Below are 23366 nucleotides of genomic sequence, written 5' to 3' on the forward strand. Positions count from 1 at the left end.
GACACAACTCCACACCCCTCGGCCTACCCCTCCCCAAACTGCCCCCAAAGACTTACAAACGAGAGCTGTCCCACTCCGCGCACACACTCTCCCCGCCCTCCATACACACGCTGTCAGACAGCAGCCAGTGAGCAGAAGTCTTCACACCATTTCTGGCTCAGGGGGTGGAGCTTTTCTTGTGATCCTGGTGTTAATGAGAGAACCTTTTTAACCCCTTTGTGATTGGATGGACGTTTAAAGTAAGCTCCACCCACTTTGGCCCAGGGGCAGTTGTTTGATGAAATGTGAGTGTGTGTGTGTGTAAGTTTTATAAACACTGTTCGCTAACCAAGCCCTTTTTATAACATAAGCCGCTCTCTGAGCTCGTCACCGGCACCGTGCGGGTCGGCGCTGATGTCACAGGGAGCCTGGACACTGATTGGACAGTGGAGCTGTTGGACTCTCGCTGCTGATCTTTACTTCAGCCAAAGTCTTAACTGTGTTCTCTTGGAGGTCAGAGGTCAAAAGTGATTGGCCCCGGTACCAAGCCTCTCTTACGCTGCCTTTAACTCTACTTTCAGCCATGACCTTTGACCTAAGACTATGACCGCCGTGACCTTTAGCTCAGAGCAGCGACGGGATCGGCTCGGAGCGTCACTCGGCTGTGTCTGTGTTTAAAGCCATTACAACGCCAAGATGATGTCTTAACAACAAAGTTCATTTCCCATAATGCAGCCCTTCACTGATTGACTGGTGTGAATACGAGTGCATTGTGAGGAGGCGGAGCTTGTTCTCATGGCCCGATGATGAGGATGCTGACATCAGACGTGCCTTTATACTGTTACCGAACAAAAGAGACTTTCTAAAGCCTTCACCATGCTCAGAACAAAGTGTACACTACAGCTGTGTGTGTGTGTGTGTGTGTGTGTGTGTGTGTGTGTGTGTGTGAGATCGTTCTGTACAGTCTTCTTACCGCTCTCGTGTCGTTGCTCAGCGCTACACAAACCCAAAAACACAACACGCCTTAATAACACACCCGCTGACAATCGTAGCATTAGCCGTAATGAACCCTCCCCCCCCCCCCCCAACACACACACATTCACACTTTTCACAGAGTAGGGTGTTTTCATCAAACCCTGCTTTGTTAAAAAAAAATGTACAGACTGTGTCTCTCAAACCCCACATTAGTTCACTACATCACTAGTTCACTTAACTTCAGAATTGCATTATCTAGTGTACTACTTATGAAGTTATGGACACAGCCATGCTAATGATGGGCTGTGTCCCAATCACATACTCCTGCACCAAAAAAGGAATAAGATGATTATAGTCACCCGGACACCTTCTGTCAGCTGCCTGTGGCTGTGTCTCAAACCATATTCTAGTGTACTAAAATCATTCTCACAGCAGCTTGAGAGTTATAACATACTATTTGGGTAACTTTCTAAGATCTGAGACACAACCCATATAAAAACCCATTACACTTTTGAAACCCAGTCACTGGTTTTATCCCAAACCACTAAATGTTCTAAATAGTTACATGTAGTACTTAGCACTGTGACATACTATGTAGTATGCTGTTAACCCTATGTTTTTGGTTTGGGACAAAGCCAGACATAATCATTCATGGGCTGTGTCCCAAATCGCTACTAGTGTACTAAACATACTTGAAGGGGCAGATTGTTGTAAAGGAACTGTTTATAAGGTTTGGGATGCAGCTGTGAAAAGATGACTAAAGGCTAAATTATTTCTAATCTCCGTCAAAGGTTTTGTCCCAAATCATTACCAGTGTACTACAAAGTTACCAAAGATCGAACTTGTTTGACAAACTATCTAGTGCATTAGACCCATGGAGAGAGAGAACACACAATTTATTACACAACATTTATAAACCCTGTCCCTGTTCCAATTCATGTGCTAGTCTGCTAAATAGCTTTCAAAAGAGTGCACTATTTTAGTGTATTTTATAGTGATATTCATTAATAAATAACATAAGAACAAATGGAGTGAAACACACACACACACACACGCACACTTCTGCCTGTTACAGAGGGAAGCGCTGATAGGTCGACACGCGGTGTGTGTGTGTGTGTGTGTGTGAAAGAGAGAGAAAACAAGATGATGATGATGATTTGGGGCCTTCTTTTTTTTTTCTTTTTATTTGCACTTTAGGGCCGTACTGTTAAGGAGGCGCCCTCAGGTCACATGACCCGCACCCTGCCTCTCACCCCTCAACCTTCACTGTGGCCCGGCTGTGTCCCAAACGCCTCACTAGTGCCTAGTGTTGTCCCCTGCATGCTCACACAGCACACGTGTCCAATCAGAGACCTGACAATTGGACGTGTTCATATCAGTATTCTTCCCATCCCTAACTAGTGCCCTTGTCTGTAGTGTGCACTTTCTGTGTAGTGCCCTAACCAACTTGCATGCTTATTCTGTTAACCCCGCTCACTCCCACTTCCTATCGAGTGCCCTAACTCCTAGCCAGCCTGCATGCTTACTGCAAAGTGCCTCCAGTAAACTAGTGCCCTTATTTTGGATGGCTTGGGACACAGCCGGACTCCCTGCCTCACACAGGGGAGAGAATGAGGGCAGTGTTTTATTCTCCCTCAAGCAAGTCCCCTTGTTTGTTTGTTTTTTAGCCTTAGATTGGGCCCTTTAATGGTCCATTAATGATGTCACATTTTTGTTCTATCCTGTGCCCTGTGTGTATGTATGTATGTGTGTGTGTGTGTGTGTGCGGTGTTTAGTGGGCGTGGCCTGTATCCTGTTCTCTGTGGGACTCATTAATAAACAGCCAGTCTTATTTTGTACAGTGTGTGATGAAATCTCCTCCTGTCTTTATTTTATGTTTCAGCTCACATGGTGCCTCCGGGGTGAGAGAGTCATGTGACAGAGTGTAGATAGGAAGGTAAAAAACAGCCCCGGGGGCAAAGGGGGTAGGAAGCGCTGCCAGGAAAGAAAGAAAGTATGGCAGAATATAATAAAGAAAAGAAAGGAGAGAATCCACATGTCAGGACCCAGGGGAAGTGTGGAAGGGGAGAAGACGACTCAACGGAATAAAGGAGGAGGAATGTACAGGAGTGATATTAACTACAGAACAAAGGATTAAAGTGAATATCACACACACACACACACGGCATGCAGGTTATATCCAAAAACCACAGACACACTTCCGCCTCTGGACCAAGAGCCAAGAGGACTCCACCACTGAGTCACCTGAAGCAGAGCGTGAGCTTGCAGCAATGCATTTTGGGTACAGTGCTCTTGCAGTCCATGTGATTGGGTTCAGGGGGCGGAGACAATAAATGTCCTGACGATGAAAATTCATCAATTTATTTTTGAGGTTTATCATTGGTTAGTTTCAGATGAGAGTTTGTGTACACATGGTGTGTGTGTGTGTGTGTGTGTGTGTGTTAGACGTTGCTGCAGGGACCCTCGCTGTCATCACTGTCGTTCCAAAGGCTGACCTCTTCACCACCGCGCGCACTTCTGTACGCAGAGCTGAACACACACACGAGAGTCATATATTATTAGTTTTTATTAACAATCTCTCTCTCTCACACACACACACACACACTGACCGTGATGATGAGTCTGTGGTCCTCTGTGGATTTATGATCTGATTGGTGGAGCTGAAGGACACGGTGTTCTCTTTTGCAGGTGGTCCGTCCCCCTACACACACACACACACACACATTTAGTTTGCATGGTTTTAATGTAACTGTATTAAGGTGAAGCGTGAGGAGGAGGCGGAGCTGAAACACCCTGGAGATTCCCAAAGCAGGAGACACCCAAGTCCGAAACAGACCACGTCCTCTCGCTCTTCTTCTCTTTCACTCATTTATTTTACACTAAGTTATTCCTCTTTCAGTTAGTCTTGGGAGTTTTAAAATTCTCTTATTTCACCTTCACACACACACTCACAGCTCTGTTCTGCTTCTGAATGGAAAAAGATTTAGAGGATTATTTGGCAACCCTACACGAGTTAGCGCTTCTAAGTGACATTAGCCAGACCTTTAGGGGCGCCAGCGGCAGTGGTGAGGTGTATCCCGGGAGCCAGAGCACCGGACATAGCAGGTAATCTTAGGGCTCTAGGACAGCACAGGTTCTCCAAGATACTGGTACATGCTGGAGCTAACGATATACGCCTTCGTCAGTCAGAGGTTAGTAAGAATAACTTTACAGAGGTGTTTAAATTAGCGAAGGCGATGTCCGATGACGTAGTATGCTCTGGTCCCATCTCAATGAGACATGGTGACATAACCTACAGCAGGTTATGGTCGCTGAACCGCTGGATGTTCAGGTGGTGCCCCGAAAACAACGTGGGCTTCATTGATAATTGGAAGACCTTTGAGGGCAAAGCTGGCCTGTTAGGGCGGGACGGTGTCCATCCCACTCGGGAAGGTGCTGCTCTCATTTCTTTTAGATAGCTCATAGTCTCAGAAAAGGCCTAGTTAATCGGTGACAATCCAGAGCCCAGGCCAGGGAGCAGACAGACAGGCTAAACCAACCGTCTGCTAGCTGCATAGAGTCGTCACTCAGGGTTCATCATATTAAACATACTGTGTCTGTTCCCCGAGCTAAACAAAAATGTAGAAAGACTCAGAAAGTCTGTTTTAGTAATTTAATTAATGTAGCATTAAATGTACATTTACGCATCTGGCAGACGCTCTTATCCAGAGCGACTTACATTTTTATCTCATTACACATCTGAGCAGTTGAGGGTTAAGGGCCGCGCTCAAGGGCCCAACAGTGGCAACTTGGTGGTTGTGGGGTTTGAACCTGGGATCTTCCGAACCGTAGTCCAATGCCTTAACCACTGAGCTACACCTAACCCCTACCACACAGAGCTTTATCAATAATCTCCCAGAGTTACAGTATCAACATGTGACCCACATGATCATGTGATATTAGTAATAGTAATATTCCTTGCCGAGGAAGAACTTCGCGCCATTGTTGCAGACAAATTAAAAAGGCATCTTAGCTTTTCGTTATGGAAATGTTTAAGGAAGAATTCATCCCCATGGTGGAAAGACATGGAGTTCAGGAAGAAGATGTTCATTTGATAAGAAACAAAATTTGACAACATGCAGAAAGGTCTTCGTTACGCAAAGAAAGACACTGTGGTAGTTAGAAGAAGGAAGGAGATGATCCTGTGCGATTTATACAGAACCATCTTCCTAAATGGGATTCGATCTCTCGCCGGCAAGGTAGTGGAGATTGACAGAACCCGCGATGTATATATCTCAACGCTCAAAAACAATCCCTCGTACATTTAAGATGCTGCGCTATCAAGATCGAAATGTGATCCTCAATGGAGCTCGAGATGTTGGACAGATCTCAGTATATATGAACGACACTGTGATCCTTCTACAGTACTCACACAGCGTCTAAGAGGAGTGCCATGGCATTGTCAAGGAAGAAGCTAACTCAGTTTGGAATATCGTTTTTTTTTGTAGTGAAAGTTCCTCACAGAGGACTGCTAGGTTGGCTGCGTATCCAAAGACTTTTATTTTAAGGGCAGGTAGAACGGTGCATTCCAACTCTTTGCTCTCTGCCCATTTTAATACTGTTTTGGTTTTTTTGTTTTATGCCCGAGACCTCCCATGTAAGTGTAATCTGTTTTATGAATCCATTTTTGTGTGCAACATGTCTATGCGTATGTTTGTACATATTCTAATTACCGCTACATTTTTGAGGGATGACCTTAGGGTGTTTCCACCTTAGTTCTGGTTAGTCTGCTTTACCTTAATGGTATATGGCAAAAAATATAATGGCATGGAATATCATTGGGTCAAATAGCTTAAATAAGCGAAACCAAATGCTTAAATTACCTAAGAGACAAAAATATCTCTATTGCCTTAATACAAGAAGCTCATTCAAAATCAGCTGATGTGGATCATTGTCAAAATAAAGTGATTTAAAGTAATTTCCTCCTCCTCTGCCACCAACAAAACCAAAGAGGTGTCGATAGTATCAAAGCGTGATTTAGATTTCTTAATAACAAAATCAGGTGGAGATACCGAAGGCCAAATGACTTACGTTATTGGTTCCATAAATAATACTAAATATGCGTTTGTTTCTGTGCATGCACCCACAGAGGTGCGTTCTAACTCTTTTATTTTTTTAAGAATTGATACGATAGTTGCAAGTTTAGATGACTGTCCTGTGGTGTTCGGGGCGATTTCAATGCAGTGTTGGATCCCCAGTTAGACAGATGCCATGCTTTTAAGCCTGATACTTTCTGGTTGTGTTAAATCATTTTTGCAACATTCTAATATATGTGATCATTGGCCTTTACAAAATGATGGTACTAAAGATTACACTTTTTTTCTCAGTTACTCGTAAGAGTTATTCAAGGATCGATTATTTACTTTTGTCCCCATCTCTTATTCCATTTATTAGTAAAGTTAAGTAAATATTCTATAACTTCTTTTATCGGATCATCCTCCATCTTTAACTCTGTATCTTTGGGCCCCAAACAGAACCGATGGAGATTTAATACGCTGCTGTTACAGGAGGCTCATCTGTGGTTGAACAGCTCTTTAAAAGAATTTTTGCAGATCGATGGAGATTCAGCCTCTAACCCCCAAGTACTGTGGAGGTTAAACCACTAAGTCTTTTATTACGGGGAAAAGTATAAGTTTTTCATCCTTTAATAAAAAGTGTACAGAGGGTCGCAAAATTTATTTAGAAAAACAAATAAATCTACTAGAAAAGAAATTAAAAGGTAAACTTTTAGAGCTGAATTCATCATGCATCGTACCAGACAGTTCTCTTATTTTCAGAGAGAACGTTCTTGTAAGTTGTTAGTTTTCAGGTTAAAAGATGCGATGAGTCAAAAGCTAATATTTCATAAAGCCCCCGGATTGGAAGGGATTCCCCCAGAGTTGTTGAAGACATTGTGGGACATAATCGCATCTGTAATTCTTAACTCCTTTAATTTTGGATTAGAAAAAGGAACCTTAAGGGCCTCTTAGTGACACAGTGGTAAAGTTCTCGCCCTATCATTCAGAGATCGCTGGTTCGGTTCCCGGGTGATGCTGTTACCTCTCACAGCCGGAGGTCTAGAGGGAGCTGATTGGCCGAGCTCTCTCAGAGGGGAGGGGTGAGAGGTACTTAGTGCTCACACATTAATCACGGCTCTACAGCCAATCAGGGGCGTCTGTGAGCTCACGCACGCAGAAGGCGCAGATAGCGCTTTCCTCCGAGTGTGTTACTCCGCCCCTAACATTGCGTGAGCGAGCAGTTTGAAAAGATGCGGTCGGTGACGTCATGTAGTTCGAAGGAAACACCTGGCTGAATGATAGTAGTAGCCTTAATGCGCAGCCCCCTAGTGACGGGAAGGAATTGGACACGACTACAAATAGATAATAAAAAAGGTTAAAAAAAAAAAAAAAGCCACCTTCCATAGGGACCAAAACACAGCATTAATTACTCTTATGTTAAAGAATGGAAAAGATCCACTTGAATGCTTTGGTTACAGACCAATTAGCCTTTTATCTACAGACTCAAAATAATAGCAAAGGTTTTGGCCCTAAGACTGAATGAATGTGCGACTATAATCAATCAGGATTTACTGGGAATAATATATGCAGGCTTCTTTATTTTATTCAACAAGCAGACTCGTACACACCCTCCTCTGCAATCAGTCCTCTCCCTGGATGCAGAGAAAGCGTTTGACAGAATTAAGTGGAATTTTCTGTGGTCTGTTCTGGAGCATTTTGGGTTTGGCTCCTTTTTTTTTTAAAGCACTGAAAACTATTTATTTTGATGGCTCAGCTAGGGTTCTTACGGGCCCTTGTATCTCCCCTTCCTTTTATCTTGGCAGAGGTACAGATCAAGGATGTCCCTTGTCACCGCTGCTCTTTAATTTATGTTCGGAGCCTTTGGCCCAAGCGATCAGACAATGCTCTTTAATAACTTTGATAACCTGTATGAGTACCTTTCACAAAATTTCACTCCTTGCCAATAACATTCAGTTATATGTATCCAAAATTACAGATTCGGTCAATGAATGCTTAAAACTATTCACTTCATTTGGTAAACTCTGCGATTATAAAATTAATTGGAGCAAATTCACAATGATGCCTCTTAATTTAGCAGCTACATGATATATTCAGTCCTTACCCACTCTGACTCCAGTTAGTGGTACAACAATTTAGGGCTTTTGAAAGAGGGAACGCGACCTGCTACCTCAAAAACCCATCAAATGATTCACTGTAAGCTAATTTGTAAGGTATATTCCCCCAATTTTGTTAATTATATGAAATGAAAAGAAAGTCTGACCCCTTTTGTCTTTATGTAGCAGTGCAAGCCAAGGGACATGTTTACAGATGTTCTGGGAATGTCCTCAAATATAAATGTTCTGGTCCTCGGTTCGGGATCTACTGACCGATCTTCTACGGACTCAAATTAAAAAGGACCCACTGCTTTTCCTCCTTATGGATGATTCCTCACTGTCACTGTCTGCAAATCAAAAAAGGATTCTCTTCATTGCCCTCACTGGTGCTAAAAAGGTTATAATGTAATTGTGGAGAGATCCAGCCATCACAGCTATACATACCTGATGTCCTATTTGCTAGACATTGCTTTTCTACAGCCAAAGTCCTCTGCGCCAACAGAAGACAATACAATCTTGTTGGGACCTTACTGAGATTTATTTATTTAATCAAGCATTTTTATAAATAGATTAGCCTTAGGTAAAGGAGCAGATCTGGGGGACTCATGGACGTAGAGTATTATGGTGAACTGGTATGTTTGGATGCTGTCTTCCTCACTCTCATTGATCACTCAGGTTTGTTGACGTTGAGGTGATTGTTTGCTTTACATCTCAGTTCCCCCTCATGTCGCTACTGAGTAAAAACGAAATACCTAAGTTGTCTAGATTAACCGAGTGTGTGCAAGACATAAAAGATTGGATAACCAATAACTTTCTTTTACTAAACTCAGATAAGACAGAGATATTACTCATCGGCCCAAAAACCAGCACACAACAGCTTTCACAATTCAGCCTGCGTTTAGAAGGATGTACTGTTACTACCAGCTCAACAGTAAAAGACCTGGGCGTAATATTAGACAGTAACTTGTCTTTTGAAAATCATATTTCCAATATCACAAAAACAGCCTTTTTCCATCTTAGAAATATTGCCAAACTTAGGAGCATCTTATCCGTATCTGATGCAGAAAAGCCAGTTCATGCACTCATGACCTCCAGACTGGACTATTGTAATGCATTACTAGGTGGTTGTCCTGCATCCTCAATAAACAAGCTTCAGTTAGTCCAAAATGCAGCCGCCAGGGTTCTCACTAGATCCAGAAAATATGATCATATAACACCAATATTATCATCCCTGCACTGGCTACCTGTTCAGTTTAGAATTAATTACAAAATAGTACTACTTACATACAAGGCTTTAAATGGTTTAGCTCCCACATACCTAACCAGTCTTTTGATACGCTATAATCCACCACGTCCCTTAAGATCACAAAACTCTGGACTTCTGGTAATTCCCAGAATTTCAAAATCTGCTTTATGATGGTTGGAGCTACACATCCTGCTCCTGTGCTCCCAGTGATCCAGACCCCATCTTCCCTCTGCACCTACTGACTCCCTGTGCTGAACTGGACTTCATGTTAATTTAAAGAATTTTTGTTATATTGTACTTTCAGCTGCATAACACACATGGTGTTATATCATCTCTATCTGTTATCACCCAGATGAGGATGGGTTCCCTGTTGAGTCTGGTTCCTCTCAAGGTTTCTTCCTATTACCATCTCAGGGAGTTTTTCCTTGCCACTGTCGCCGTCACCCTTGGCTTGCTCATCAGAGACATTTCATTCATCATTCATTCATTGATCTTATTATTATCTAGACACATTTTTCTCACACATACACAATTTATTATTATTATCATTATTATAATTTTTTTTTGTGAATTTCTTTTATTTTTGTGAAGCTGCTTTGAGACAATGACTATTGTTAAAAGCGCTATTTAAATAAAACTGAATTGAATTGAATTAAAAAATAAATGAATCAAAATAAAAAATAATGCGACAGGAAAGAAAAAAAAATGCCCCCCGGAAACCGAAAACAGATGCCAGTGATGCAGAACCCGCTAAAAGCGAAATGCCTTCAAATTCTTATGATTAAACCCCTGGCCATATTTAAGTGACCACTTTGATTTCAAGCACAACAACAGCTTTATTACATAAAGGTGTTCCTTCAATTAAAAACAACTAGTTTGAGATTTATATCCGCTTGAACTACACTAGAATCCCCCATCCCACCTGCTGTTAAAGAAAGAAACTTAGTAACTTTTACTCTGAGTAAAATTTTTAATGAGCTACTTTTGACTTGAGTAGTTTTTTATAATTGTAACTTTACTTGGACTTCAGTAAAATTTCACTGAAGTAAGAGTACTTTTACTTAAGTACAAAATTGTATTAGTCTTTCCACCTTTGCAGTTAGCCCATAACTGTGTGTGTGTGTGTGTGATTGATTCAGACCTGTTTAAAGGGCGCGTCCCAAATCGGCCGAAAGCCTCCACTGGGGATTTTGCGGCGGTGTTTAGCCGTACGTCGTGCCGTCCACAGTCCCGACACACACACTTCAGGAGGCAGAGGTGCGGCGCGGGGAATCTGCCAGCGTGTACACACACTCCCCTCCCTTTGCAAAGCCCCACCGGGGTGTGTGTGAGTGTGTGCGTAGGATGGCTTTAACAAGACGGGAATCTCGCTGTCCTCCTCTTCGTCCTCCTCTTCATCCTCGTCTCGTCCCCGAAGTTCCAGCGTGTCGTCTGGGCTGCATGTCGTCACAGACGAGTAATCGAACACCGAAGTGTCTCCGACGTCTGCGTCTGTGTCTGCGTCGTCGATGCGCTGAGGCAATGCGTAATTGTCCGAGCGACACACTCGACCGTCTGGACCGGGGGATCCGCACAGACGCTCGGCCAGTCCTGACGGCGACTTCAGGGTCGGGATGGAAGCTGAAAGTTCTCCTGGAGCTCCAGGATTCAGAAACAGGTTCTGAGGATGACGCGCTGGAATCGGACAGCACTCCACAGCGCTGGAATCCCACTTGCAGCTCTCCGTCCAGCCCGCAGGGGGTTGAGGCTCGCACAAACGCTCACGGGAGTTCCTGCATAGGCAAGACAGACCATGATCACACAGAGGTAATATAGAGGTCACAGCTAGGTAGAAGTACGCAGGTGATGAGACCATGCTAGCATTAGAAGTATTTCTAGTTCATTATATTTTAACTTAATACAATAAATCTCAATGGAATAAGAATTTACATAAAGCTGGGAAAGTAGTGAGATTACAGTGAGCTGGACTATGTGTGTGTGTGTGTGTGTGTGTGTGTGAGAGAGAGAAAGAGAGAGAGAGAGAGAGATGAGCAAGCAGGCTTCAGTAACAGGGTTAACTGCTGTAATTATACAGTGGTACCTCGGCATACAAACTCTATTTAGCTTAACTAAATGTATTTAGCCTTAAGAACTAAAGTTTTGAAAGACAATTCACAACAAACGAGTGAACAAAAAAAACTGAGCAGACCCGAACGGCGGCTAAGTTGCGAGGGGGCCGTTCAAAAATGTTTGCACCAGTGAAAAGCTAAGTGAGTTCACATTCAACAAAAAAAAAAGACACAACACCGCGGGTCCCAAGAATGTTAGCAAGGACGGTAGCAAGAAGAAAAGGGAGCCGCTTTCAGTTTGGTCTTTAAAGCAGCCGGTGCCGAGAGGAATCATAAATTAATGTTAAGTGAGGTTTAATGTCTATTTATTTCATATTTTACTTACACGTCTTTTCTAAATGTTTTTCCAAAATATGATTATAATGTTAGAAATTGGTAATATTGGTAATATTTTTGGGTGGCTGGAACGGATTATCATTTTTACATTACTTCCTATGGAAAAACGTGTTTTACAATACAAAAATGTATAGCAGCTGTAATTATACATGTGTTTCATTATAAAATGTTTTTGAGAGAGAGAGAGAGAGAGAGAGAGAGAGAGATGCAGTACCGCAGTATTCCAGCAGGGGTCACTAGGGGACGTGGCACTGTGAGGTAATGCAGTTCTCTTTGATGTCCGTTGGCGCGGTATTTGGTGAAGGCGGAGCGCGCGCACTCGGGGCTCTCACAACACCTGCTACTGAGGCTAAAATTAATAAACACACACACACACACACACACACTTCCCGCTGACTTTACTCTATATTAAATATTACATCACATTACTGCAGTAAAGCCCATTAAACACACACCAGTGATCAGCAGGTTAGCATGTGAGCTAACAGTAAGTGTGTAAACTCTGAGGTAAAATAATTAACATTAGAAAATTAATAATTGTATGATGAACATTTAAATAGCATTTGTCCTGTGTGTTAAAAAAAATCTGGAATGAAACACACACATCCCTCAGTGTCAGGGCGCTTGTCGGAGTGTGTACTCCTGCACTGTACACTGAGCTCACACTGTATCACTGTAACACACTGTAACACACTGCATCACTGTAACACACTGTAACACACTGCATCACTGTAACACACTGCATCACTGTAACACTAACACACTGTGACACACTGTATCACTGTAACACACTGTAACACTGTAACACACTATCACTGTAACTCACTGAAATACTGTAACACACTGTATCACTGTAAGACACTATCACTGTAACACACTGTAACACACTGCATCACTGTAACACACTGTATCACTGTAACTCACTGTAATACTGTAACACACTGTAACACACTAACACTGTAACACACTGTATCACTGTAACACACTGTATCACAGTGACACACTATCACTGTAACTCACTGAAATACTGTAACACACTGTAACACACTGTATCACTGTAACACACTGTATCACTGTAACATACTGTAACACTGTAACACACTGTAACACAGTGTATCACTGTAACACACTGCATCACTGTAACACACTGCATCACTGTAACACACTATCACTGTAACACACTATCACTGTAACTCACTGTAATACTGTAACACACTGTAACACACTGTATCACTGTAACTCACTGAAATACTGTAACACACTGTAACACACTGTATCACTGTAACACTGTAACACACTGTATCACTGTAACACACTGTAACACACTGTATCACTGTAACACACTGTAACACACTGGTGTTTTTATCACACTCGCTGGTTTTCGTCCCTCATGCAGCTAGCGTCATTAGCCTGATACTACCTAAGTGCAGGATAACCCAGAGAAATCAAACTGACCCATTCGCTGGATCCGCCCACTCATTTGAATGTCCTGTCCCATCTGTCCATCTCCCCGTCCTCTCCAGGGTCATGTGACATCGTGTGTAAAGGTTGTGCAGCACCTGATTGCTGCTGTGTAGCGAGCGCCAGTCTGAGTGTTCACCACTCGAGCAGCTCAGCAGCACCTGACACACACACACACACACACACACAGATGAGTGTGTGTCAGAGTGGACCTGTGTGTGTCTGTGTGTGTGTGTGTGTGTGTAACACCTGTAGAGTGTTCAGGTAGGTGTGTAGACGTGTCACAGGTGCTAAGAGCAGTGAGAGCAGTCTGAACTTTTCTCCTTCATCCTGTAACAACATCATCATCATTACACAAACACTGTGACTGTCTGACACAACTGTACACACTACATACACCTCACACACTCGCAACGCTTCGTTTCATTACCATACAATAATAACACACTCAGTATAATCTATATCATTTAGTGTGTGTGTGTGTGTGTGTGTGTGTGTGTGTGTGTGTGTGTGTTTCTGGCCTGTGTGATATGTGCCTTGTCGGTTGGATCCCTGCTGAACTCTGTGGTCAGGATCGCTGCCAATGCGCCGGTGTATCCGAGATACGCATCACAAAATGCTGACTGTGGAGAAACACACACACACACACACACACAACGATTGAGTGTATAAGGGACAGAAGACACATCACTGAGTGTTGGAGCTAATCACTGATCTACTGAACCTTGGCTACATCGAGATGTGAACCTGTGTGTGTGTGTGTGTGTGTGTACATTGTTGTGTGTGGTAAGTTTCAGGAAAGCATCTCCCAGCGCACGATTCTGTTCATCATTGCTCAGCTTCTCCTGCAGACTGTTTTTGAACAGCAGGTGGCGCTGCAGCATCTCATTCGCATGTCTGACGAACACCTTACTGACACACACACACACACACACACACACACACGGTAACGGACATGATTTAGGTATCGATTTATGGCAGAGTAACAGTAATGTAACAGTATATAAAAATCATAAGCGTGTGTGTGTGTGTGTGTTACTGTGTCTCCGTGTGACTGGAGGACGGGGTTCTGTATTTCTCATGAAGCAGGTTGAGTTTGGAGATATAATCCCACTCAGACTTCAACAGTGAGACACGGACACGCTGAAGTTTTCCTGCAGTAACACACACACACACACATCTTTTATTTCTTTGCTAACTCTGAGGGTAAAGTAGCTGGCTAAGCATCACTATGGAGATGATAACACACATGGGTGTAGTAGCTCCTGATTGGTGTTCGCTCAGCAGGGCGTGGCTAGGACTGTTAAATATTAGATCTCTCGCATCTAAAGCAGTTATAGTTAATGAAATTATCACAGATCAGGAGTTTGATATACTCTGTTTAACAGAAACCTGGATTAAACAGGACGAGTATGTAGCTCTAAATGAAGCTAGTCCTCCTGGATACAGCTACATACACCAGCCTCGGTTAACTGGTAGAGGAGGAGGCGTCGCAGTTATTCACAATGATAATTTGACTATTATACAAAAACACGGACACAAATTTAATTCATTTGAAATTCTTTATAGTAACATAAGTGTATTTAACTATATTAAGTCAGCTCAGTCGATCCCGCTAATTGTCATTTACAGACCTCCAGGGCCGTACTCGGAATTTCTTAGTGAATTTGCAGATTTCCTCTCAAACCTAGTCGTTTCTGTAGACAAAGTGTTAATTGCTGGAGATTTTAATATTCATTTTGAAAACCCAGAAGACCCTCTGAGAACTGCATTTATGTCCATACTGGACTCAGTAGGAGTAAATCAGTGTGTAGTAGGACCCACTCATAAAGCAGGTCACACTTTAGATTTAATAATATTATTCGGATTAAGTATAAGAAATTTATTCACAATACCACTATCTGAAGTTATCTCAGATCACTATCTTGTCTCAATTCAAGTGTGTCACAATAATAATGAACACACAGCGCCGCGCTACCGTATGAAACGTACATTCACATCAACTACCAAACAGAGTTTTATCAGTAATCTCCCAGAGTTCCCAACTTCGATTAGATCACCGTCTGACCCCACAGAACTCGATCAGGCGACTGAATATTTAGAGTCGACATTTCGCTATACCCTAGATAATGTAGCTCCAGTTAAAAGAAAAATTATTAGAGATAAAAAACTTGCTCCCTGGTATAACGATCACACACGTACTTTAAAACAGACCGCTCGGAAATTAGAACGTAAATGGCGTCAAACTAAATTACTAGTATTTCAAATAGCATGGAAGGAGAGCATCCTGAACTATAGAAAAGCTCTTAGTGTAGCTAGATCAACATATCTCTCCACTCTTATAGAAAATAACAAAAATAATCCTAGATTTTTATTTAATACCGTAGCTTGAGGCTTTGAAACCGGACAATGTAATTGATGCAGATGTTAATCTAGCCATGTCAGATCAGAACCTAGAATACTTTACTCCCCTTGAAGAGAATGAACTAATTTCACTCATCTCTTCTTCAAATTCATCAACCTGTATATTAGATCCTGTACCGACACATTTTCTTAAACAGATAGTACCAGCAATAACAGAACCCCTGTTGAGAATAATTAATTCTTCACTCAGCATTGGATATGTTCCAAAATCTTTTAAATTAGCAGTTATCAAACCAATAATTAAGAAACCTGACCTCGACCCCTGTCAGCTGTCCAGTTACAGACCAATATCAAACCTCCCCTTTATCTCTAAGATCCTGGAAAAGATAGTAGCGGAGCAGCTATGCTTATATCTACATAGAAATGGCATACATGAACTGTATCAGTCAGGATTTAGGCCTCATCACAGTACAGAGACAGCACTCGTTAAAGTAGTAAATGACATTCTATTGGCCTCTGATCAGGGTTGTGTAACTATGCTTGTATTACTCGACCTCAGTGCAGCTTTTGACACCGTTGATCACGCTATTCTTCTTCACAGATTAGAAAATGTAGTAGGAATTAAGGGTACAGCCCTCTCCTGGCTCAGATCCTATCTGACCCATCGTTATCAGTATGTAGACTTAAATGGTGATTATTCTGCATGTTCTCTAGTGGAGTTTGGCGTTCCGCAGGGTTCAGTTTTAGGTCCACTGCTTTTTTCCCCTCTACATGCTTCCTCTGGGCAACATAATCCGTAAGCATGGTATTAGTTTTCATTGTTATGCTGACGATACACAGTTATATGTCTCAGCAAAACCTGATAAGAAAAAACAGCTTACTAAAATTGAGCAATGTGTGCAGGACATAAGAAATTGGATGCTAAATAACTTCCTTCTGCTAAATCCGGATAAGACAGAAGTTCTAGTCATGGGACCGCATACAGCTAGGAATAAAATATTAGATCACACCGTAACTTGGCCATTTGATGGCCTTTCTGTTCCATCAAATGCAACAGTGAAAGACCTTAGTGTGATTACTGATTCCAGCCTTTCATTTGAAGCACATGTAGATAATATTACCAGGATAGCATTCTTTCACCCCAGAAATATTGCCAGGATAAGAAATTTATTGTCGCTAAACGATGCAGAAAAACTAGTTCATGCTTTTATCACCTCTAGGTTGGACTATTGTAATGCCTTACTGTCTGGTTGTTCAGCTAGATGCATAAATAAGCTTCAGCTAGTCCAGAATGCAGCAGCGAGAGTCCTCACCAGAACCAAAAGATATGAGCACATCACCCCTATCTTATCCTCACTCCATTGGCTCCCTGTGAAATTTCGAATTGATTTTAAAATACTACTCTTGACATATAAAGCATTAAATGGTCTCGCGCCGCAGTACCTGAGTGAACTGCTAGTGTCTTACGATCCGCCACGCCTACTTCGATCAAAGGATGCAGGCTGCTTGTCAGTACCGCGTATTATGAAAAATACAGCTGGGGGCAGAGCTTTTTCTTACAAAGCCCCAAAGTTATGGAATAGTCTTCCAAATAGTGTTCGGGACTCAGACACAGTCTCAGTGTTTAAGTCCAGGCTAAAAACCTATTTATTTAGCCAAGCATTTTTATAAATAGATTTGCCATAGGTAAAGGAGCAGATCTGGGGGACTCATGGACGTAGAGTATTATGGTGAACTGGTATGTTTGGATGCTGTCTTCCTCACTCTCATTGATCACTCAGGTTTGCTGACGGTGAGGTGATTGTTTGCTTTACATCTCAGGAAGCCCTCATGTTTGTGTTTCCTTCTGGCTCTCCCTTTTAGTTATGATGTCATAGTTAGTCCTGCCGGAGTCTCTGCTTGCACTCTACAGTTAATATACATTCACATTATACATTGTGTGACTGTGACCATACCTAACTGCCATCTCTCCTCTTCTTCTCTTTCCCCCCCTCTTTCTTTTTCCTCTCTCCTCCTGTCTCCCCCTTTCACTCTTTCTCTCTCTCTCTGTCGAGCTACACATGTCGTTCCTGAGCTGCCAGTGATCCAGACTCCCTCTGCCCTCCGGACCTGTCTGACCCATCCTGGTGCCCCGCTTCTGGCTGAAGATCTCGTCACATGGATGCCCCGTGTGTCTCTCTGGGATGCGTCTGGTGTCTGGGGATGATTCTGTCTACCTAGAAAATGGTTCTGGCCTTGACTGGTGTTGGCAACTGTTTCTCTGGGGACTTGACAGTTCGATAGTTCATGACTGGAACTTCTTACAAGTCTACCTGGGTCTTCAATAACTACCTGGACTCCATATTAACATCAATTAACATCAGCTATTATAGCTGAACTGCCTCCCACCCTACACACTGTATAAATGCAGATCATTTACTGCTTTCTGTTTCACCCAGATGAGGATGGGTTCCCTGTTGAGTCTGGTTCCTCTCAAGGTTTCTTCCTATTACCATCTCAGGGAGTTTTTCCTTGCCACTGTTGCCCTCGGCTTGCTCACCAGGGACAAACTGACCATTTTGATTTATACAAATTCACATTTCATACAAACCTAAATAATTCTTTTGACTATGTAAAGCTGCTTTGCGGCAATGAAAATTGCTAAAAGCGCTATACAAATAAAATTGAATTGAATTGAATTGAATTGATTGACCTGTCTGCGTGCAGCTTGGAGCGCCATCACCTCCGTGTCTCACATGCAAGAAAACTTCACCTGTAACACACACACATTAATCTCACCATCATGTCTCACGCGACTGTGTTAAACACAACTCACCTGAGTTATGCCCCGCCCACAGGCCCTGCAGGTAGCAATGCAGCAGAAGAGCTCCACCTACTGTGCAAAGGGGTGGGGCTACTGTCACCTCATTATCATTTTTAGTCCCATTAGTGCTGCTGCTAGGATCCTTAACCCCACTACAGCCTGGAACACTGCGCACACACACACACACACACACAGGGTGAAATAACTTCTTTTCATATGGTATTATGTGTGTATTAGAGCTGCGTATTATGATGATTACAGACAGTTTCCCCTTTTGAGTATCATGTGTTTAAACAACAAATAAACTCGAAAGGGTGTATACACAACAGAAAGTAAGCAACAAGAGCAAACTGCAGGGGTTTCCTTCCATAGCATGAGCAGAATCTGAAAAATGAAATAAATACAAGAATGAGACTCCATGTGTGTGTACCTGTCACTCAGCACTCCCGTGTTACTGCTCGTCTGTTCTGACTTCACCTGCTCATCACACAGCTGACGAATCTGACAACGAATCTCTTCTAGTTCCTCCTGATCACACACACACACACACACACAGTGGGTAAAAGAAGCTGAGCGGAGTAGGTCACAGCCGTACACAATGTGCAGTACAGCGGGAGATGTTTTTCCTAAATACAGGTACAAGATGCAGGGGGAGTAAGAAACATGGCGGAGTAGCAGCACGGTGTTCTGTCCACCTGTCTCTGACCAGGGCAAACAGATTGGGAGAAGGGTCAAAAGGATCCTCTGTGGTTCCTCTGCAGAACCTGATAAGGATGGACAGAGGGATGTTCACCTTCTTCAAGCATCAAAGCAATTGCAGATGCCACTGTGCTCTCTTGGAAAATTCTTCCTAGACCAAAGAGGGCAGGGCAGGGCATGAGGGCATGAGGTTTGCCGACCCAGACCTAGATAAATAGGAACAATGGTGTTAAATCCTGAACCCATCTTATCCTTCCCACCCCTCTGTGACACCTTTACTTTTCATTTTGAGGTGCATAAGTGGCAGGTGAAGAGTATGTGAGGTTATACTCTCTGTAGAACAGCTGGAGTAGTAGATCACCTGCAGTGTGGTGGGAAATCTGGTTCAGATGTGACCCATGAGCAGTCCCTCAGAGCACGTCATGATGATTCGAGTGAGGGCTACGACCCTGGGTCATTTAGGCTGGATAGTCATGATTTCTTCAGCACTGGTAGGATGGTGGAAACTGGAAGTCCAGCAGCTTTGTGAGTGCTGAGAGTGTGTTCCTGACACACACCTGTAGAGCACCTGGTGTCTGAGGGAGGGGCAGATTCCCACTGCTGAGGGCTTCAATGCTCTACACTGAGCATGCAAGAGATTTTAGGCGAACATGAAACGTGTGGCAAAACTCTGTCACATCCAGCTCTGGTGTTGGTGAAGTCCTTGTTGATCTTCTTCACATGGTTGCACTTCCATGGAACAGGTCACGTCTGAAAGATTACCTTCTGCTTCTCTGAAGTTTTTATGTGTGTGTGTATGTGTGTATGTTACCTTAAGCGTGAGAACGAGTGTTTCCAGGTGGAGGGTGCGTTTGTTACAGCCATGTCTCGTCTCCTCTAGCTGGTTCTGAAGCTCCGTGTCTCCAAGCTGAATCTGATTTAACTCCAGTAAAGCGCGAGAGAAACCGGACCTGAGCTCCAAAACCATCATCTGCAGCTGCAGACACACACACAAACATTTATGTTCATACACTCAATGGCAGGTTAATGTACAAATATACAGTAGGTACCTTTATTGGCCCAAGAATTAGCCCCGTCCCCTGACCAGTACCAAGCTTCTACAAGACACGATCAACCTGAGAATAAACTCCGCCCACTTCACAGTGTCTGTGTGACCTTCAGGGCTTGATTTGAGGGGGGATGGGGGGGCAAAAACCATCCCTTCTGTAAAACCTCATCCCCTTCAGATTAATAATGCTGTGTATTATGTAATATTTGTCATGAAAATTAAATATTAAAACTTTCTACGTATGATCATTTGCGAACTATAAATAAAAGTGATTAGCCAATCAGAATTCAATATTGTAACACGCTGCTTATGCAAGTTTGCGTCATTTTTCATCCTGTTCACATTTTCGCAGCGACCACGTGAACAGTTCGAGCACAGCTTCTGACATATTATAAAAAGAAGAGAACTGAAGGCGTGATACACACACACACACACACACACACACACACACACACAAATCCTCTCAGCGGAGACGCGACGAGAATGAAGGATTCAGTTTAATACGGGAGGTTTAGAAATGACTGACAGCTTTAATGATTATAAAGACGAGTTCTTTACACAATTTGTGTTTCAGTCTCAGTTTAAAGAAGAGGTTTAGTTTCTTCATTAGACTTTGTGGCTTCACCTACACGCTCGGGTACAAAAGGGTCAAAAAGAGGTTTTTAAATGCCATAATAGTCATTTATTACTACAAAGTTATAATAGTTATTCGTGAGCATACGTGTGTGTGTGTGTGTGTGTGTGAGAGAGAGAGAGAGGTGCGTAGTCATATTAAACTACAGTACTATTAAATTATTTCATTACTGATGTTTCTGTAGATTTTTTTATACTCTTATAATCCTCTCCAGATAAAAGCCATGGAAAAGATCAAATGATAGTTTTAACAACTGTATGTTTAAATGCTTGTGTTTTGCTTTAGTGGCTCCAAGTTGATTTATTAAGTTTATATTTTGCTAATAAAACTGTTTTTGTTGTGACATATTTTGCAATTATTTTGTATGTTAATTATAAAAAAAAAATCCACAAAATCCACCTTGAAATTTTTTTACAATTCGACCACTGGTGACCTTGGATATCTTCCTCACTAGTGTGTGTGTGTGTGTGTGTGTGCGCGTGTTACCTTTGAGATCTCCCGCATTAACTCCCCCTCCTGAGACTTCATCATCTGTTAGACACACATGCACAAACAGCAACATTAATATAAGCATATGCATTGCAAACACACACACACACACACACACACATATACACAGGTATTGAATATTGAAATCTGCTAAAGCCCCTTTTTGAAGTGACATAATGCATTCTAAATACAGAATGGAGTCTGTGTGTGTGTGTGTGTGTGTGTGTGTGTGTGTGTGTGTGTGTGTGAGTGAGTGTGTGTGTGTGTGTATGTGTGTAACCTGTAGCAGGTTGCCCTGCCAGCGAATCCCCTGGTGAAGGAAGTGATACTCGCCAAAGAGCTCCACACCCCACAGCCCAGGGAGGGGGAGAGGAGGGGGGGGGAGGAGGGGGAGGGGGGGCAGATAAAAGGATAAGAGGAGAGAAAGAAAACTCCAGTTATTTAAAGGGCAGAAGGAAGATAAAACAAACTGATCAGTGAGAGGAGAAATGGAGACTGAGAATCGGAAAAAAGTAAGAAAGAGGACAATTTTAATAAGAGGAGAAACAGATCAAACTCAAGAGACAAAAACATTAAGAGGAAGAAAATCAGAAGAGAGAGAGAGAGAGAGAGAGAGAGAGAGAGAGAGAACACATTAGGAGACAGGGGTAAGAGCGTTCCATCCCTACTTTACACACACACACACACACACACACACACACTTTATCCCTCCATCATCAACAGACACGCACGCGACCCGGGACTCACCACTCCTGCGCTCGAGCTCCTCCGGTTTCAGTCTAAATGCAGATTAAACAACTGAACAACTGATCAAGGACACAGAGAGACAGAGAGACACAGAGAGACACAGAGAGAGACAGAGAGAGAGAGAGAGACACAGAGAGAGACAGAGAGAGAGAGACGGGAGTGAAGCCGCGCGTTTCCATCATCAGCGCTCTGAGGGACTCAACAGCGCCGCCTCCGGTGTCACGAGCCACCCGCAGCACCGCAACCCCCCCCCCCCCCCCCCCCGCCCCCCCTGCCCGGGATATCATCAGTCTGCAGGTGAGCGCGTGGGATTTTAATACACAGTAATTACACTCAGCCACTGAATACACTCCTAATGCTTTTATATCTGTCTATCTGTTTTAATCGTGGTTTGGAAAGGATCTTAAATATATCTTTTATATAAAACCATTAATGTTATTATGTAATGTAACTATCTGATGTTTTCTTAATGCATTAAAATACAAAATAATAAACATGTCCAGACACACAGATAGAGATATTTACTGAGCAGAATGCAAGAATATCTTGTGAAATTTACACACACATGGTTATCTATCTATCTATCTATCTATCAGAGCTCAGCTCATCACCCTGCTATAAACTCTGCTGTATTAAACACACACAACTGACACCACCTACTGACGTGTGTGTGTGTGTGCGCCTTTATTTAATATAAACAATGTGTAATAGGATGTTATATGATATTTTCCCGCCCAATAAATAAGCACATGTTTTTACACCATCGTTATGAGCAGGGATGTTGTGCTCAGACGTTTTGAGATGCTCAAGTGTAAAAAAAAAAAATTAGCACTTACTTACCAATTTATGGGAGAACCGCTTTGAAACTTTCAGGATTAAGCAGTATAGAAGGAGAGTGTGTGTGAGAGAGAGAGAGAGAGAGAGAGAGAGTGTGTGTGTGTGTGTGTGTGAGGCTTTGGAACTCGACGAGTCTCAACATTTCCCGCCCCGACCTGATATTTAGCTTTTTTTATTAGTTTGACGGGGGAAACCGTGCGCGCGCACACACACACACACACACACACAAATAAAATCTCCCCAGTAAAAAGGCCTCTCTCTCTCTCTCTCTCTCTCTCGCGCGCGCGCGCGAGGATTAAAAGGGGAGGTGCTCAAGCCGCCTTTGATGTCTGTGTGCACGTGCGCGTTTATGAGGACAGGATTCGCACAAACTGTATAAAATATCCCACGTGCAACAAGTAATGAATAAATAACGTGTGGAAATAGGACTTGGCTGAACCTGAATCACGTGACTAGTGTGTCAGAGAGTGAGAGGTGTGACAGAGACACC

At 42.8% G+C, this 23366-nt stretch overlaps 2 protein-coding genes across 3 annotated transcripts in view; one reads left to right on the plus strand and one right to left on the minus strand.

Annotated features, from left to right (window-relative positions):
* Nucleotides 1-2807, plus strand: part of sos2 (son of sevenless homolog 2 (Drosophila)) — a 16573-nt gene extending 13766 nt beyond the window's left edge. Inside the window, exon 23 of the mRNA XM_053501637.1 lies at nucleotides 1-2807. This exon is cut by the window's left edge and continues 412 nt beyond it. Within this exon, the coding sequence (XP_053357612.1) occupies nucleotides 1-131 (131 nt within the window). The 3' untranslated portion in view covers nucleotides 132-2807.
* Nucleotides 2808-2902: 95 nt separating this feature from the next.
* On the minus strand, nucleotides 2903-22157 carry LOC128528646 (uncharacterized). Of its 2 annotated transcripts, none has more exons than XM_053501639.1 (15): nucleotides 22040-22157; nucleotides 21290-21334; nucleotides 19933-20097; nucleotides 18853-18950; nucleotides 18435-18589; nucleotides 18312-18371; nucleotides 14295-14409; nucleotides 14029-14167; nucleotides 13792-13878; nucleotides 13505-13585; nucleotides 13250-13416; nucleotides 12009-12143; nucleotides 10492-11122; nucleotides 3564-3655; nucleotides 2903-3483 (listed from the first exon to the last, which is right to left on the minus strand). In XM_053501639.1, exons 2-15 carry the CDS (start codon nucleotides 21332-21334, stop codon nucleotides 3396-3398), a joined length of 2058 nt encoding a protein of 685 aa, XP_053357614.1. In that variant the 5' UTR covers nucleotides 22040-22157; the 3' UTR covers nucleotides 2903-3395. The 2 variants fall into 2 exon arrangements, with proteins under 2 accessions (XP_053357614.1, XP_053357613.1); XM_053501638.1 differs by having other exon boundaries at nucleotides 13777-13878.
* Nucleotides 22158-23366: the final 1209 nt, after the last annotated feature.

The sequence above is a fragment of the Clarias gariepinus genome, chromosome 8, assembly GCF_024256425.1.
Source record: "Clarias gariepinus isolate MV-2021 ecotype Netherlands chromosome 8, CGAR_prim_01v2, whole genome shotgun sequence".
In the NCBI taxonomy this organism is placed as follows: Eukaryota; Metazoa; Chordata; class Actinopteri; order Siluriformes; family Clariidae; genus Clarias; species Clarias gariepinus.